The 19,515-nt window shown below is 26.6% G+C and overlaps 1 protein-coding gene across 4 annotated transcripts in view; it reads left to right on the forward strand.

Annotated features, from left to right (window-relative positions):
• Positions 1-18,248, forward strand: part of LOC100197120 (anoctamin-4) — an 82,766-nt gene extending 64,518 nt beyond the window's left edge. For 3 of the 4 annotated variants that reach the window (XM_065811757.1, XM_065811756.1, XM_065811755.1), the window contains exons 9-20: positions 59-138; positions 236-277; positions 489-578; positions 656-833; positions 4,188-4,297; positions 4,412-4,563; positions 9,409-9,593; positions 9,671-9,693; positions 10,211-10,340; positions 10,512-10,756; positions 10,925-11,005; positions 17,206-17,648. In XM_065811757.1, the coding sequence (XP_065667829.1) occupies positions 59-138; positions 236-277; positions 489-578; positions 656-833; positions 4,188-4,297; positions 4,412-4,563; positions 9,409-9,593; positions 9,671-9,693; positions 10,211-10,340; positions 10,512-10,756; positions 10,925-11,005; positions 17,206-17,283 (1,394 nt within the window). In that variant the 3' untranslated portion in view covers positions 17,284-17,648. Of the gene's footprint in view, positions 1-58; positions 139-235; positions 278-488; positions 579-655; positions 834-4,187; positions 4,298-4,411; positions 4,564-9,408; positions 9,594-9,670; positions 9,694-10,210; positions 10,341-10,511; positions 10,757-10,924; positions 11,006-17,205 lie in introns of all 4 variants that reach the window. The other variant, XM_065811754.1, reaches the window with a different exon arrangement.
• Positions 18,249-19,515: the final 1,267 nt, after the last annotated feature.

A 19,515-nucleotide genomic window follows, 5' to 3' on the forward strand; every position in this document is an offset into this window, starting at 1 on the left:
TCATAATAATTTCTATTAAAATTATATTTTAAACATTAGTTTCAAATACCTTTATTAGGGACTATTTTTCTTGAGTTTTGGAAACAGAAAAATGCTGAGTTAGCATACAAATGGGATGTAGATACATATGAAGAAGAAGTATGTAATTTTTATTTTTTAAAGTATTCATCAATTTTAAAATATTTAAAAAAATTAAATTATCAATCCATAATTATTTAAAAAAAAACTTTTTTAGGAAGTGAATAGACCACAGTTTCGTGGGACAAAAGTTGCACGTGTAAGTAGAAATATTAACTGCACCAATTTTTTTATAAAAATTACTTTTACTGTTAATATTATATCTAAAAATGTATACTGTTAATAATATTAATTTATGTAATAGTTTTTCAAAAATTTAAAATCTACTTTTATAAGCAGAAATTAAATACTAGAAAATTTTTTTCTGGTTTTCATTTTTTTATTATTGTTCTTTTCCTAACTAATTTTAGGATCCATTTACTGGTAAGCTAGAATCATATTACCCTAAATGGAAAAGAGTTTTGAAGTCAATGGGTTCTTTAGCTGTTATAAGTTTTATGGTATGGAGGTTATTTAAATACCTGGAATTGATAGATTGATGATAATAAAATTTGTTGAAATGTTTAATTGGTTTTAGATTTTGTTAGTTGTGGCAAGCATAATTGCAATAGTTGTTTATAAAGTTGCTTCAAAAAAATGGTTTTCAAAGTTAGGTTCAGGAATGTCATCATTTACGTCATCAGTTTTAAACACCATTTCAATTTTACTTTTGGGAACCTTGTATAAAAGTATTGCATACAAACTTACAGATTGGGGTAAATGAATAATTGTCCTATTTTTTCTAGAAAACTTATATTAATATTTTTTTTAGAAAACTTTTTTCAAGAATCGAAAATTGTTTATTTTAAATGTGTACTCTATACTTTTTAGCTTGTTAATTTTTATAACATCACATATACGCTTGTTAATTTTTATAACATCACATTATATGTCATAACAACTACAGTTTATAACACCATATTATCTGTAATAACAACTACAGTTTATCACATCTGTTGTAACAACTACAGTTTACAACATCACATTATCCCTCATAACAACCACAGTGTATAACGTCACATCTGTTGTAGCAACTATAGTTAATAACATCACATTATCTGTCATAACAACTACAGTTTATAATGTCGCATTTGTCATAACAACTACAGTTTACAAAATGTATCTACAAATTCCATCTTAAAAATTGCATATATTTAAATGAGATTTTCATTAGGGGTGGTAAAGATAAGGTGGGTGGGGTAGGGGTTGTTGATTAATCATTTAATCAATTAACCATTAATTTTAAGAATTAATCAATTAGTTGAATAATTTCAATTAATTTTTAGAAATAAATTCTTACAGTTTAAAAAAAACATTTTCTCTTTTTTCATCAGATATGATCTTAAAAAACGTAAATCATCATTTAATCTAGTTTTTAACTTAGTAATAAATAAACCTGCAGCATTATAACTTCTAACTGCTTCTACAGAAAATAGTGGAAGATTTAGCATGACATTGTAAATCTTTTCTAAAGAGTTAAGCCTTTTTCCAGTGCTTTCAAGTACTGCCATTTCTTGTTTAATACAAGTCAAAACTTCTTGAGAGGATGACATACTAGTTAGTCCTATAGTTCCTGTTGTTGAAGTTATTTTTGATATCATTTCTGCTAATTCTTCAGCTTTAGTTTTTTTTCTTATTGGTTCTACATTACAAGTAGATTTAATATTGGACTCGGGTGCTGCTTCTACTTCCTCGTGTAGAAACAAATATAAGAAAACATCCCAAGCTAGTTTAGCAATTTCATTTTTGTTTAGGTATTTTAAAAGATTACCTGGTAACTCTGAATCTAATTTTAAAGTCTGGATTATGTAAATAGCATAGTAAACCAGCAATAACATAATTTTTTCTTTCAGTAATTCTCTCAGAGACAACAGTAAATAGTTTTTAACCAATGTTTGCATTTTGTTCTCTAAGATTTTGTAGTAAAAACAAAATAGTTTATCAGATTTTATCAGATCACAGTCTCCCTTTCCGAGTCCCATAACACTTAGCATTACAACATGAAGAGCCTGAACAATATCAGAGATGTGTTTTATTTCATCTTCTTATAAAATCAAATTTGTTCTGAAGATATCCACAAGAGGTTTTCTAATAACATTTTTTGATTTTAAGAATCGTTTTAACATACTGATTCAAGAACTCCATCTCGTTTTAGTATCCGGAATAGGCCTACGCATCTTTCCTAAATCTGATTAAATGTTTTAAAGGGTATAATTTTTAAGTGGTGATTTCTAAACAGCTTGATAATTTTACGAACCTTTGATATAATAATACCATAGTCCTCATTAATTTGCATTTCCTCATCAACAGAGCTGATACTTTCCTCATTATAGCATTCTTTGTTATCATCATCAGTGTTGGAACAAGATTATTCGTTTTCATTTATCTCTTCCATAATTAGTTCTTCTCCAGTTTTTCTGTTGCTGAACCCTTTTTCTTATAAAGAATATACTGCCGATAATTCCCATTCTCGTCCCATTTTTTTTATAACTGATGCTCCATCAGTAACACACAAAGATGTCATTAATCATGCTTAAGCTAAAATCATTTAACTTTTCAATAATAATATTAACTGCTTTTTCTGAAGGCATTGAACAATTTATTCTAATTATATTAAGACCATAATAAATTTTGTCTGAACAATGTACATTAAGAGACAAGTATCTTCTAGCTCCACCTAAAGTCTTCTAATCAAAAGAAAATAAAAACTTTTCTCCAGTTTTTTTTTTTGCTGAAGCACTTGAGCAATTTTTAGGTTTGAATTTTTATTGAGCTTGTGCAGTTGACTACAATACATTTTATATCACGTTGATCATCAATGATTTCAAGTCCTTAAGCTTTCTAGCCATTTTTAATATTTTTACTATTGGCTAAAGTTGCAAAAGGAATTCAATCTACAGCTGTTAAACGAGCTAGTATTTGTTGTCTTTTCTGAAACAATTTTGTATGGAAAAATTTTATGTTTGTGCTCTAAATGATATAAGAAGCTTGAAGTCGATAAATGAAATTTAACTTCGACTGAACAATGTTTGCATTTGCAAAATGATTTCACTTTGTTTTCCAATGAAAAATGCTTCCAAGCATCATTTTCAACATTTTTTTTACCATTACCAGAAAAGTGAAAATGATTTTTATTGTTTCTTAACCTTTTGGTTGGTTTCTTAACCTTTTGGTTGGTTTTATTGTTTCTTAACCTTTTGATAGAATTAAAAGATGTTTAGAAAAAATCAACTAAAAAAATGGAGAAAAAAAAACAATTTTGAGATTTGTATGTCATTTTTCACTTCTTTTCAACATCTACAAAATTTATAAACAAAAAAATTTAAGCTCTCATTGTGTAATTACTAAATGATGTTTAGAAAAACAAAAATTTTTTGCCATAAAGGTCATAATTTTAAAGATTAGTTTTTAAAGCCACAATTGTGGCTTGCCGCACTTCAACGGAAAAGCCATGATTATGGCTTGCCACAGTCAAAGGGTTAGAGTATGCTGATTTTTTATTATAACAACAAAGTTTTAATAAAAAGAACTCTAACAATTACAGAATTTTAAAACAAAAAATTAATTGATTAATTGTTTGTTAATTAATCGATCAACAAACAATTTTTATTTATCAATTAATTGTTAATTAATTACCACTCCTAATTTTCAGGAATTGTTAATTATACTTTAAAATAGTGCCTCAAACAGAATCTGGAACAAAAAAAATTTTTATTAAAACATTTTAACTAGATGATATTTGTCAAATTTATGGATTATTCACTAATTTTGCAGCCATTATGAAACACATTATGTAAAATAATTTTATTTCGAACACTTTTTATGTGTTTTTTTTAAATATGTTTAATTTTAAAATCGAAAACATTATTTTCAAACAACATCTATCCATATATAACATCCATAAACAACATTGGATTCATTTTTTTGTCAACTGAAAAAAAAAAAAATGCAAAAATGACATTGTGTTTATTTTTTTTTTACTTAATTATATTGTTCATATTATAATTGTAAAATAAATAGAAATATAAACAGAAAGAATATAACATTTTGCAAAAACTTTTTTAAAACAGAAAACCATCAAACATCGAGTGAATATGAAGATTCACTTATACTAAAGTTGTTTGGTTTTCAATTCATTAATTCTTATGCTTCACTTTACTATATTGCATTTTTTCGAGAGGTAATTTTTTTTATCATTGTAATTGCTTATGTTAAATACCACCTGTTATAATTTAATCTGAGTAAACATTTTCCAATTAAAGTGAAATAACAATCCAAGTATTATGTAACATAGATGACACAAAGTAATGGCGTCTTCAACATGGGATCAGATTATACTGATGGTTGTGGTGATAATGGTAATTGTATGTCTCCATTATCAATGCAAGTTGCTGTTCTTCTCATAGCAAAGCCAATGCCCAAATTTTTTTCAGATATTATTAAACCGTAAGTAGAACATCATTATTTATTTTAGTTTTATACTTTTTGGTGTGAAATTTTTGAATATGTATACTCAATAGTAGAGTATAAACTTTTTGTATAGCAAATAAATTACTCTTTATATAATAGATAAAATAAAACCTCTTGCAATAAATAAAGTTTTTTACTCGTCATAAGTAAACTACTTTTCGTCTAAGTAAAGTACTCCACTTGTATTTTTTAAACTTCTAAGTATGCAAGTGTTATGCCTAAAAGTTGTGGCAACTGTTACTGATGTCATGATGAAATTTGATTAAAAAAAAAACCTAGTGACATTTGCACATGCAGTTTATCTTTGCATTTGTAGCATGTTTTATAAATCTCATAAGATTGATGACGTATCTTATAAAGAAGATGATACAGAAATAGGATAAAATTAATCAAAGTGTGAGTTGAATCAGGTTCCTGAAGTTGTTGTAAAATTTCTTAAAACTGTAAAAATTGGGTGTCTCTTGTCACGAATGATAATATTTAGCTCAAAACATTAAATTCTTTGAAACAAAAAGCCTCTGTTTTTAATTGCAAAACTAGACATATTAGCCTTTTGTAGCAATTTCAAAAGGCTAATATGTCTAGTTTTGCAATTAAAAACAGAGGCTTTTTGTTTCAAAGAATTTAATGTTTTGAGCTAAATATTATCATTCGTGACAAGAGAAATTTTTTCATGACTTTTTATCTGCGGCTACCACGTTTTTTTAGGCTTCTACTAACAAATAAGAGGGAGAAAGCGTTTTTTTTAGTAATGAGATTGTTTGCTTAAAAATTTTCAACAGATTAGGTACAAATACTCTTTTTTTGACTTAAATGATTTGTTTTTACAAAATGTAATTTAAAGATAAATATTGTGACACCATTTTGCTTAAATTTGCTAAAAATGTGTTATTTTAAAAAAAGATCACACTCTTCAAAAGATCACATTTTATGCACTTGCATTCATCACTCCATACTTAAATTAATAATATAATTTTTTTGGTAAAACTTTAAGTATAATTAATAAAATTATTTGGTAAATGTGTACTACCTAAGTTTTTGTTTATTAAATCTTTTGCGTCGAAACGGGTTGTTAACAACTTAAAAATCAAAGGCATTTATCAAAACTGCTTGCAATCATGTTTTAAATGATAATTTTATGTTTGGCTTCTAAATCAGCTGGGATAAAATTTTTGCTTTAGGGATAGTCAATAAAGTTTGTTCGCTCATAAGGGAAGAGGGGATTTTGCAAATAGTGTACTTAAATGTATGAGGATAGGAGGTAGGGGTTAAATACAAAAGTCGAGGTAGGGGTTAAATATAAATATAAAATGTTCCCATAACTTCAAATGTATGTTCACACAACTTCAAAAGTATGTTCACAAAAGAGTTCCTAATAAATGTTTGTTATTTAAAGTTATAACATTTTTATTTGTTTAAAAGGTATATAAAACCCCTATAACATTTTAAAGTTATGTTATGTCTTAATTGGTTACAATTGATAGCAAGGTTACATTCTCTAATTGTTAATTAAATATTAAGTAAATAAATTTGAAAATGCAGTAAATGTTTGTTCATCATTGTCGTATTGCTAAATACTATCTTTTATTTTATTTTTATTGTAAAATAGATTCGTCTCAATTGGTTACATTGTCACAAAAAAAAAAGTGTCAATTCGCAACGTTACGTCTCAATTGTTTTGTTTTTTTTAACTTTTCAAAGTATATCCTATTAGCAACAAAGAGAAATTGCTCAAAATTTCTAAAATTTTGAATAATTTCTAAGTTCTGTAGATTTTCAGGTGCTTGAGCACTCTATTTGTATATATTTTTGTTACAAAAAAAGCATCTGATATTTTTTAAATTTTTGTTAGTATTATTTAGATTTTCACAAAGTTTCAAAGTTGAAATTTAATTTATTTTTTAAAAATAAAAAAAGATTAATTTTCTCATAACTCAGGTAATTTTTCTGTCCGCAAATATCAATCTCTATATATTCTCTCTATATATCTCTATATCTTATCTCTATATATTATTGCCAAACTTAATAGTGTTAGTAGTAGTAGTAGTAGTAGTAGTAGTAGTAGTAGTAGTAGTAGTAGTAGTAGTAGTAGTAGTAGTAGTAGTAGTAGTAGTAGTAGTAGTAGTAGTAGTAGTAGTGCTCATTGGAGCGTGTTTGACATGGAACCCTTGGCGACCATTGCAACCGAGGTAGTGGCAAAAAAGAGTCCCAGCACTTTGTTATATAAGAAAATATGAGCAAACGTGTATGCAAATATCTATCTTATGTAAACTTCAAATTAAGTAATGTTAAAACATACTGAATTATTTATCAAGTTTTACAGTTTGATTTTCACTTAAAAATTGCATTGCATCAAGCTCTCCTTAATTTGATCAATAACATCTGTTTCTGTTAAAAAAATCATTATATAGTTTAAAATTTTTTTGTTTAACAACGTACCAGCGTGGCCAAGTGGATAGCATGCCGAGCTTATGAACAAGGAAGCAGTGGTTTGAGTCCTATCACTAGCAATTTTTTTTTTTAGGGTAATTAGTCCTAAAAAGCTGCAGATGGTCTGAAAAAAAATTGTCTAAAACTTAATAAGACAGTCCTGCTACTCCAGAAGATGCTGCTGTGGAGGCAAAAGAAAAAAAGCCCATAGCTAGAAAAAAATTAAAAACTTTCTTTTGACAATTAAAAGTTTTTTTTGCTACATTTATTTTTTTACTATAAATACATATTTCAAGAAAAACGCAATTAAAAAAAATTATTATAAGAAACTCTTTGTAAAACATTTTTTGGAGCGAATAATTTTTATGAATTTTTTCAGAACTCTTTGAAAGTATGTATTCAATAACATTTGTACACATCTAAACTGGCTCATTTTGTAAAAAAGTCAATTAATTTTTTTACCTTATGGCATTTTGAAAAATGGCTGCAGTATAGATGATACAACAAATATGTTGAAATGTGATTACTTGACGCAAAATATAAAAGCTCGTAACAAAAGCCATTAAACCAATAAAGTTAAAAGTAATTGCAGTTCAGTGTACTTAAAAATTTTTAGTATAGTGTATTGGTATTATCAAAGAAACATAAATCATTTTTTTAATTTTAGTATAAACTTTTTTTTTAAACTTTGTTGCACTTAACCATCCCTATATAAACAATATATATATATATATATATATATATATATATATATATATATATATATATATATATATATATATAAACAAATGTTATTTGTTTGTATATATTGTTTATAAAATGTAAAAAATCCACTTATATAACGTTTTATTTAGGATTGTATGTAATGTAAGTAAACTTTTCTGATAATTACAAGTCTTTTTTAATCAAGCTGTTTTGTTTTGGTTTTTTGTAGGTATTTTATTATATTTAAAAAAATTGACAAGATTTACAAAATAATATATTGTCTCATCCAAATGAAAAATTTGAAACTTCAATTTAGATTTGCCCCTCTCAATATTTTCTGATTGCTAAAATTATGTCATCTGCTTATTAGATCTTTAAATATGATAGTTGAGGCTTTTTCATAAATTGTTGAAGCCACAATTTTTTTGTGTATGTGACGTTACTTTGTGGCAAAAAACTAGAAAAACAAACTAGAAATAAGATTTTCTTTAGACTTTTTTAAAAAAAACTCTTTCTATTAAAGAAATATGGAATATATTTTTATGGGATATATTTTGATAAAGACAAAAACTATTTATTTCTATTGTAATAAATACAATCTCTTATCTTTGAAAATGATATATCTCTACCAGTTTTATATATTTTCATGCATTTGTATGCAACATAATTAAAATTGATCAAAAAATGTAAGATAAATACAAAAGAAAACTTAACGCATAAAGGTTTATTTTGCCGATGTCAGTGCGCAAAATCTTTTTGGCTTAACTTTTAGATTTTAGCGTTTTTGGCTTAACTTTTAGATATTATTCTTTAGTTTTTAATCATAATCATAAGAATGAACTTTTTTTTTATAACTATGTTTTAGTGTTCTAAGATCTTTTTAGTTCCATTTGTATAGTGTTACACACAAACATCTGTAAGTGTAAACTTCTTTAGCATATGTTGAGTTTGCAGGCATTATGTAGAATAATCGCGTATAATATATCTATAAAATGAGAAAACTTTATGAGAAAAATTTTATTTTAAATTTTAAAAATCTTTCTTGCTATATTATTATTTTTTTACTATATTAGCAAGATTGAATATATAAGTAAGATTGAAAAAATTTCAAAATTTATTAAGCTAAGAGGAGGTCTTAAACCCTCCAAAATGATGACAGCACACTTAACCACTGAGCTATCAATGAAATGCATTTAGCAGAAAAACAAACCTAGTTATAAGTCTCTTATAAGCTTTATGTATGCAGAAAAAGTACTAAAAAATATTGAAGTTAATAAAGAATAGGTATAGAAATAATTGGTGTGAAATAGATGTGTATAGAAATAGTTTGGTAAAGACCTGTACTTTACGGATCCGGAAAGCTAGGATATATAAAGAAAAAGTATAAAAAAGTTTGGTTTGGAATAGACTTACAAAGACCTGTATTTTTATGGGTCCAATCTCAGCTATACATATGAATTTTTTTTTAAAAAGTATGTATGATATACACAATTTCTTTTTTAGAAAATGTATAGTTTTATGAGTTAGCATGTCAACTTTCACTTTTATACAAACTTAAATATAGTGTATTCATTTTTACTGCTTTCAAATACATAAATTAGGGGCAAAAAGTTAAATACCCAATTTTTTTATTGTAATCTTTCTCCCAATGAAAAATATTGATTTGATAATGTATTTTGTTTCAAGTATTTTGTTGAAAAAGTGGAACAAATTGAAACCATATTGTTTTTGTTCTCGAACCAATCAAGTGTTATCTGAAACAAATCTTTCAGGAGATAATACAGACAAAACAGACGATGATATTTTTATTGAAGATGAATACAATAAACCTCAGCTGGATGAATTTCCACTGTCAGAGTATACTGAAAAAGGTAAACTATTTTTAAATCATTAATAATTATCGAGAATTCATTTATCAACTTTTTTATAAATTTTTTTTATGTTTTAGTTTTACAGTATGGTTACCTTATGGTTAGTGTTTTTATTGTAATAATTTCATCAACATCAATCAATTTAATTAAGTTATTATTTTTTTAAATTAAATATTATAGATTTACTTTTGCTGGATGTGTGACTTTCTCCCTGATTTGTTTCTGAGTTACACTTTTTTTTTATTGTTTGTGTGATGCTCTTTCTGCTTTTTTTCTAAGTTGTCTTTTTATCCTAGATCTGCTCCAAATTTTTAATTTAGTTTATCAATTTTATATCTAAGTTTACCGGAAACATTTTTTTAATACAATTTTGCATTGTAAAGACCATCAAAACCTTATTGATGTTCCGCAGACAGTGGAGTTTAAAAGGGAAGATAATTGCAGTAATATATTTCAAAAATTTATTAGTACTTAACTAAATATTTGTCTTCACTTGTAGTAAAGACATCCCAAGTTATATGTATGCTGAACATGACTAGGATATCTTTACCTACATCTACAGGTTATAATAAACAAATATGAAATTATTAATTATGAAATAATGTTTTTTTGTTTAGTTGTTTGCATCAGCTTTACCATTGGCTCCTTTAATTGCTATGGTAACTACTCTTATTGATCTTCGCATAGACGCACGAAGACTATTATGGTTTAACCGAAGACCTGTACCTGAAAGGGCTGAGGATATTGGTAATATCTGTTCTTCTTATTAAATGTTATATGAAAGTTTTTTTCATCCCATCAATAACATTTTTGACAAAACATTAAAACCTCCATTTTAAAAAGAATTTGTATTTTTAATAGTATTTTACTTGAAGATTCTTTAAATTTAATTCTTTTGTTATTAATACTTATTTTTAGGAATGTGGTTCACAATACTTTCATTTTTAAATTTTGTTGGTATCATAACAAATGCTTTGATTATTGGACTTATTTCAAATTATAGTGTAAAGTATAAAACATATAAACATTTAATTCCTTTAAATTCAACTTTATTAATTGGTTTTAACTCAACAACAAGTCATAATGAAACCATGAGTTCAACAGTAAATGTTTCTTTTACTGTAAGAAGTTTTCAAAATTTGTGGATTGTCATAGTTTTCGAAGTAAATTTGATTCTAAAATTTATTTAAACTTTATTAACAATTTATTCAAGAAATTTGTAATTGAATATATTTTTAATTCATTCAGAACAATAAGTATAAGATTTCTTGATGTTAACTTAAGTTAACTGGAATGTGAAAAAAAAGATTAAAATCAAATTTCTTCTTTAGAATGTTGCCTTGGTTATACAAATTTTAGCTGCTTATTTTATCTCTGATGAACCTGAAAGTATTAAGCGAGCTAAAAAAGCAGTAAGTTGGTTTACATATGCAAAGTTATACTTTAAAGTTTTTGAATAAAAACTGGAAAATTTTTTATACGTTTTTATGTTATTTAGTACATGCTTTTATTGTTATTTTTATATTATTCTTATTTTTATTGTTTTTATTTATATTATTATTGTTATTATTTATATTGTTATTTTATTATTACAATATTATTTATATTGTTTACAATATTGTTTATATTGTTACAATATTATTTATATTGTTATTATTCTTAAGTATTTGGAAAAATATTTATAAAATTTTAATTTACATACATATGTCAGGTCAGGTTATCCTGCTACTGGTAACATGTAACCCAGTACAATCTCCTTACCCAGTATCCTGATGCCTTGTAGGATGCGCCTTTTTAGGCAAATGCTAGGAGATGCCAACTCCGACTTAAAATACCCCCTACCTTGAGGCTCTTGGTTGAGTAAAGGCTAGAGATGGTGTCTTGATAAAAATACTCAACTTGGGCAGATGTTAAATGCATCTGGCTACTGTCTTGTAGAAGGCCTCCTAGGCAAAGACTTAAGGGGTAAACAGATTCTATCTGTTGACCAGCCTCGCACCGCTTCTTCATCTATTAGACTGGCGCAGATATATTTTTAATACATTGTTTCCAGTTTAGGATGTTGAATCCTGGATCTTCTTGACTCAATGCATGGGTTTTACTTGTGTCTCTGTTTTTATGACTAGGCAACTCATTCTATTATCTCCTAATGAGTTTTATGAGCAGGGTACAGCTCTAAAACTGAGTTTTAGAGCTGTACCCTGGGAAGATCTAAATTATCGCAATAATTTAGATCTTTCTATATTTATGAACGGTGATGGCTCGATGAGTCATCTGCTCTTCATCTTCTAGGACTAACTCTTACTTCCAATCTTTCTTGGAAACCATATATCAAATCAGTTGCAAAATTAGCATCTGCTAAGGTTGCATCTCTTTATCGAGCTCAACTCTTTCTTTCTCTGAATTCTATTCTCTATCTCTATAAATCTTAATTCCGGCCTTGTATATAATACTGTTGCCACATCTGGGGCAGATCTTCTAATGATGCCCTTTTTCTTTTAGACAAGGTGCAAGAACGCATTGTAAACATAGTTGGAGCTTCTTTTGCAGTCAACCTCCAGCCATTATCACATCGTCATAATGTTGCTTCTCCTTTTTTTTTCTGCAAATACTATTATGGGCACTGCTCTAAAGAGCTAGGGTTTCTAGTGCCATCTACTAAAATTCATTCTTGTGTTACTCGTCATTCAATTAATTCTCATCTTTTTTGTATGACTGTTCCTAAGTGCTCCAAAAACTCTATTTATTTTTCTCAAATATCTTTGGAATTCGCTTCCTTCATCTTTACTGATTCATATAATTTGCAATCCTTTATGTCGTCTGTCAATCATTATCTTGCTCTACAATCTTCATCCTTTCTCTTCCAGTAACTTCCAACTTTAGTTAGTGGTTGCTTGCAGCCTTGTTGGAAGCGAAGATGTTTAAAAAAAACAAAAACTTTTTGTCAGGTTCATACTATTAAGTAGTTGATATTTCTGTGAGCAATTTACTCAATTATACTCTTAATTATACTTATAAAGATATTAACATTATTCTCACAAGATTTTTACATTTACTGTTTTTTAAACTATATTTTTTAAGTATTTGTTGCCTGCAATGTATTTGAAATTTTTTTTGTTTTTCTTGTTGTTATTGGAAGTGAAATAATGTTTAAAATTTTGACATAAGTTTACTAAATAGTTGCAACCAGGCAGTTGATGCCGGAGAAAAGAATGAAATATTATACTTAAATATTATATAAAGGAGAATTATTCTTCAAACAAAACATATTTTCAAAGTTGTAAGCAAATATAAAAAGTTTGTGAGCTAAAACTAATAAAAAAACTAATAAAAGAGTGATATTAATTATATAATTAGTTATGCTTAAGTTGTCAGACAAAATAAAAACTTTTATATCTTATTAATAAAAAATAAAGAACTAAAAATAAAGGAAAAACTATATGAATTTTTTTCTTAAATAAAGTATTTATTTGTGAAAAAGTATCAGTTTTATATTAAAAAGCTCCATCATCTGTAATCATTATCTCTATCATCTGCAATAGATCTTTATTTGCTTTGACATCTTTCATAGTCAACTGTAAAAAATTTAAAGCAATTTTTTTAGGTTTAGTTTGATGTAATCAATCAAGACTTTTTTAGACAAAAGACAACATTTCTCGTAAACTATTTGGGTCAAATTGATTAAATTTTCTGCTTCTTTTCTTTGCTTTTATTTGTTGTTCAATGGTGTGTTTGGGAGTCTTTTCCCATTATCTGTATTGAATATTCATTTTTTTTTAAATTGACAACCAATTCTCAGTTGATTTACATCAAATTTAAAACCCAATTTTTTCTGATTGACCCCTTTTCAGTTATTGACAATTCTTTTTAGTTTGGCTTTCTTTTCTCTAGTCCAGACGATGTGCTAAAATGCTTTTTATCGGAAAATGAATGACCAGTTTCGAATCTTTTTAAGTTATCATAGATTGTATTTCGTATTATTTCTTCTATTTCGAAATGACTTACAATTTCACTTTTTTTTATTTTATGGTTTTTTACAAAAAAAATTTTCATTCTGCTACATTTAACCTCATTTTTAATAGACTTGTTTTGAATATTAAAATAAACATTTCATAGATTTTTTATACAAGTACATGTTTATTTAGCAAGAAAAATTAAATTAAAATTTGTCTGATAACTTATGCATCATCCGTTATAATATTTAATAAAGGTTTATAAACAAAGGAAATGCTATCTATATACTGTTTTATCACAAAAAATAAGAAATGCTATCTACATACTGCTTTCATTAAAAAATTAAGAAGTAGTTTTGTATAATTGCTATTTTGTTGTATCAGAAAGCACATTTATTTATAACTTCTTGCAAGTAGTTTACTGTCGTCTGCATACCTCTTTGACATTATTTTTTTTTATCAATAAGATCGGTAATAAATGCAATTAACAAGATAAATTCAAAAAAGATCCTTGGAGGACTCCACTTGTAATAGTTACATTGAATTTTTGTTTGGACAATTTTTTCTCATGACTACTGTTTCTTTTCTATTAAATAAGAATAAGCGTATCCATCCAAGAAGCTGATTAGAAAAACTGTTTTTTTTCACATTTGTAAACTAATTTCTAATGGCTGACCACATTAGAAGCCATGAGCAAGATTTCAACATAATATCAATCTAAGAATTTTCAGATAATTTTGTTATATTATCTGTATAGCAGATGAAACTTGCTTCAAGGAAGGTGGAGCTGCCATTGCTTTATGACGGTGTCATGACACAGCACAAATGTTGATTGAAAAAAAAGTTGGAAGTTATCACTAAGTAGCCGTCACCACTAATGGCTGGTTTTCTAGGTCAGAGGAGTCTTAGATGATTTTAACTCTTTAATATACCAATAATCAGTTTAACAAATTTGTAGAAGACACTCTGGCTGCCATTTTTGTAAAGTAAGATTTTTTACGTATATCTTGTAAAAATTAGTTATTTCTCATAAAAAGATTTTCTTGTATAATTTTAAGTTTTTTGTGATATTATTTTGTATCTCTAAAGATTTTGTCATTTATCAAAGGAATCTATAATTTATCATAACAATCATTACTTTGTTGTAATTTTTGTTTCAGGCTTTTGAGAAAATAATCCAAAAGAATCCGGTGTTGAGCGTTTTGTCTGAGAAAGTCATTGACCATTATGCTGCAGAAAGCATGAAATATACTGTGTCACTTGTGAACAAAACAAAACAAGACTCACTATTGTGTGTAGACTACCTACTAAACACCAACCTACTTCATGTTAGCAGTAAAGTGCAAGTGAAAGACTGTTTATATATTGTCACAGTACTATCTAGAAGAGTTCACAGATCTACCTTAGCTAGTCAGCTTATTTTAAAAACTTATTGAAAGTGTAGTACTAGCTTTAACCTATGTTAAATCATCGCTCCGTTCAAAACGAGGTGAAAGGCTTTACATGTTATTCCAAGTGACATCCAGTTCTCACTGAGGAACTTATGCTAGTCTTAAAAATGATAAAGGTTATATCTCAATATGTCTAAGGAAACTAAACCAGTTCAGTATCACATGCTAGCATTGCTTTTCAATGATGTTAATATACTTGCAAACTCCATCGATAGGCAAAGCAGAGAAACAATGACTGCTTTTTGTCAAAAACTATATAAATATTTACACAATGGCATGCATTATGTAAATATTTATCTAGTTGCAAATTCATGCAAATTCATCGTAAATTATCGCAAAAATTGTTGTAAAAATCTAATATTTATTTTTTTCAGATTTTAGGATAGTTCGATTAAAGTCAATTAATAGTTAATAGTTATATAGTAGATTAGTAGTTCGTAGATATATAATAGATTAATAGTTCGATTAAAGTCAATTTTGATTTTGTCTATCTTTACTAAACTGCGAAAATTTTTAATGATGCTGAAAGATCTTAATACCCCAGCACCAACCCTTGAGCAAACACCTACCAAGGATTTCAAAGCCGAATTAGGTTTTTTAATAAAACAAAGTTATCAAAACATCTTTTTTCTACGCCATCAGACTCTTTTTCATCAATATCACCACCATTATTCAAAATCGAACGAAAACCGAAGAAAATTTTGGGATTTCTCTTAAGCGGTTTGTCTGAAACTTCAACCAAAAATGGAAAAGCTACAAAATGTAAACTTGGAATATTAATTTTAGAATTGCATAAATTATCGAAATTTAACTCGAACTCAAATGACGTGTTTCAAACTAAAATCGGGACTCTGACTAAATTACTTAGTCAAAGTAAAACTAGTAAATAAAAAATTTGAATTATTTTCTTAAAATTTTTATTAAAAAGTTTTAAAAAGGTTGAAAAGAAAAAAAAAAGTGATCACGTTCGCGAGTGTGAGTGAAAAGAACAAAAATGATTTTAAATAAGTTAACATTAATGTTAACTTATTTCTAGAAATTAAACTTACTTATGATTAAAATTTTATTAAGATTAAAACCACACTTTAAAACAATTAAAACATTGTTTTAATTGTTTTAAAGTGTGGTTTTAATCTTGATAAAATTCTTAATTTAAAAAATTCACGAGGTGCAACAGGGGAGAGGGAAGGTCTAAATTTGGAGATTTTTGCGTACATAATATATGAATGGTCATTAGTCTTAAAAGAATTTCTCTTAAAGATGGAAACTATTTTGTCAATTACCTATTACTTTACCTATGAAAACCTTTTAAAAATAAAGGTTTGAGATTTGCACCGATTTTTACGAAGAAAAATAAAACATGTTTTGTTTCGTATTGGTTTTTTTGAAATAAAATAAAAATTGTTTTGCTTTGTACCCGTTTTTACAAAATAGTTAAGTAATCTTGTTTCCTTATCAGTCTTATCAAAGTAATATATATATATATATATATATATATATATATATATATATATATATATATATATATATATATATATATATATATATATATATATATATATATATTTTTACAGGTTTGTCGATTCTAGTCTCTGTTTTCTTGTTTTTTGTCAATTTTTTAAAATGTACTGTTATGCGGATGAAATTGCTGTATTTGTTTATTCGACAAATGGCTTTAGTATTGGTTATAATAATTTAAATATAGTCAAACATTGACCGGTAAAAATGTTCAACCTAAGATATGTCAACGTTACCCACCTGTCAGTGTTACCCCGCGTTACTTAACCGATAACACTATATATACGCATATATACCCCTTATGGTTTACTTACAATGATTTGGTTAATTATTCTTAATAAATTTTGTAATTATATATTTATATATATAATAAAATGTTAATGTCGTCAGCTCGGAATATAAGTGTCGCATCGATAATTTATTAAAATAATATATAAAAATGTAATTATCTTATCTATGTAAATTTAACATCATTTTAATGAGAAAATTCTTTTTGTAAAACGGTATATTGTAACGTTATATAAAAATTTTTTAGGTTTACATAGCTTGAAATTTTCATCAATTTTCATAATTATATATTTATATAATTTTAATAAATTTTTGATACGACACTTAAATTTCGAGCTGACGATGTGTTTTAAATTTGCTGCAAGCTTCCAAAATGATGATTACTTTTTTTTTTTTTTAAAGGAATTAAAACATATGGAAAGTATTTTAAGTCATAATGGTTTGAAATCTGGACCTGGTAAAAGTATTCGAGCTAATTAGAATATAAACACTCAATTCAACGTATTAAATGATTGGTCCATTGGAATTTTATATTTATTATCTATCATAGCATATCAAAAAAGCATTATACTTTATCAAATTCTTTTTTAACTCAAGTATGTTTAAAAGTTTTTTATAGCTTCAAAAGGTATTTTGCTTACACCTGTTTGTTGGCAAACGTCTATTAACTGTTTTTTTCTTGTGTTTAGTGCCACAAAATTAAAAGTCTGCTAAATGTTGATATAAATATAAAAAAGTAATATAAAATGTCGATATCAATATAAACTAAGTTTTTTTGTATTTAATTAAATGTTTTTCTTCTCTAATAACATATTTATTTATTTTCTCATGATGCCTGACTTTTTCACTTTAATGCAAAATCGAAACTTTTTTTTTAAGGTGTCGGCAAAAAGTATTTAAATGGGTTGGGGAGGGTCAAAAAAGTATTGTTTTCTACCATTTACGTGTGGGTTCCACATTGTGGATTCTCTTTTTAACTATTTTAATTTGATAAGCTGTAAATATTTGTTTTTATATTTAAATTATTTTTTAAATTGTTATAAATATTTATTATATTGGCTATTATTTTTTCATTTTTCAATCAATCACGTCACTATTTGATTTACGAAACAAAATCTAAATTTGTCATAAAAATTAATTTTATTTCTCTTGCACTAACTAAACTTGAGTATCATTTTTTTAAATTGATTTTTCATTATAAACGTATTGTAAATATTTTAAATTTTATATTGAGTATCATAAATATGTTTCATTTTATTTACAAAAGACCTTTTAAAATGAACTTTTTTTGTTTGTTTAAAAAACAATTCCAACAATGATTTATTTTTACGCAATTATTTATAAGGTTTGCACTTATTTTTAAGTTGTTATTTAAGATGATCCTTTTTAATTATTTGTAAATATTTGTAATATTGAAATAAACACAACATTTTATTGAATATAAAGGTGTTTTTTCTCAATACAATTTAAGGGAGGGGGAGAGTGTTAATGGTTTTATGACGTCTCATACAAGAATTGTTACTAAAGTGTTACGATCTAGTGACGAGGAAGGAGGAGTAGGGGGAGAGAGTCAAAAACGGCCGAAAATTGCGTGACGTAACATATATCCATATATTACGTCACGCAATGACGCAATGATCCTTTACAAGCGTAGCTTGACGAGAATTTTTCCAATCATTTGGGTGAGTCTAATAGGTGCATATTTATTGGGTAGGTTGGAGCAAACACACTCTTTAACATTATTTTTTATTTTTGAACTTTTGAAATTAAAATTAAAATAAAATTATTAAACAAATGGGCTATACAATGCATAAAGTTACATGAAAACTGTTTTAAGTTTATACAAGCGTGTCTTTTTTTGAGTGCATTATTTATATGGTTATGGTTTATGACATTTTGCATAATGAATAATAGTGTAACAAAAAATATAAACAATAGTGTTGTGACTATAGGCCACTGCCTACTAGGTGTCTTTTTTTAAAATCATAAAGAGTCACCCTGACATTTGTTTATTGCAATGTTAGTAACACAAAATAATAACATTTACTTTTTTTAAAGTTATTTTCACTTCGGGAAATTGGATTTAATAATCACACTTTTTAGCCATTTTGATATGTTTTATAGCCTAATTTTTAGTGGTCTAAAAACCCGGTTTTCTATTTCTGGTGCCCAGGTGCAATAATAATTTCAGGGGCCCACAGATATAAATATAATTTTATACTAAGGAGTCATCCATAAATGATGTCGGTAAATATAGGGGGGGGGGGGGGGGCGAGTGCTAGAAAGTTTGACATTAATTAAAAATGGGGAGGGGGGTGTTGAGGCCAAATTGATGTTAATTTAAATTATTTTTTTTGTTTTAATGAGCAGATTTTAACGGTATTTTCATCTACTAAATGGTATAGAAATGATGTTTTGTTTGTGGGGAAATTAATATTAAATGCGGGGAATTTGATATTATATTTTGTTAAGTTATTTATAATATAATATCATAAATTAATATAATAAGTTTCCCAGAGACATTAAATAAATAACAACTACTAACGTAAAATAAAAATTACTATTGTATTATTAATATATTATCATTTGACTACGAATCAAATTATGTTATGTTCAAAATATTAACTCTTTGTATATAAAATTCACAATCGTTATTCGCTCTCTAGCGGATTATAAAATGTGGTTCAAAGTAAACTCATAAAAGTAAACTCA

This window comes from Hydra vulgaris, chromosome 12 (genome assembly GCF_038396675.1).
Source record: "Hydra vulgaris chromosome 12, alternate assembly HydraT2T_AEP".
Classification (NCBI taxonomy): domain Eukaryota; kingdom Metazoa; phylum Cnidaria; class Hydrozoa; order Anthoathecata; family Hydridae; genus Hydra; species Hydra vulgaris.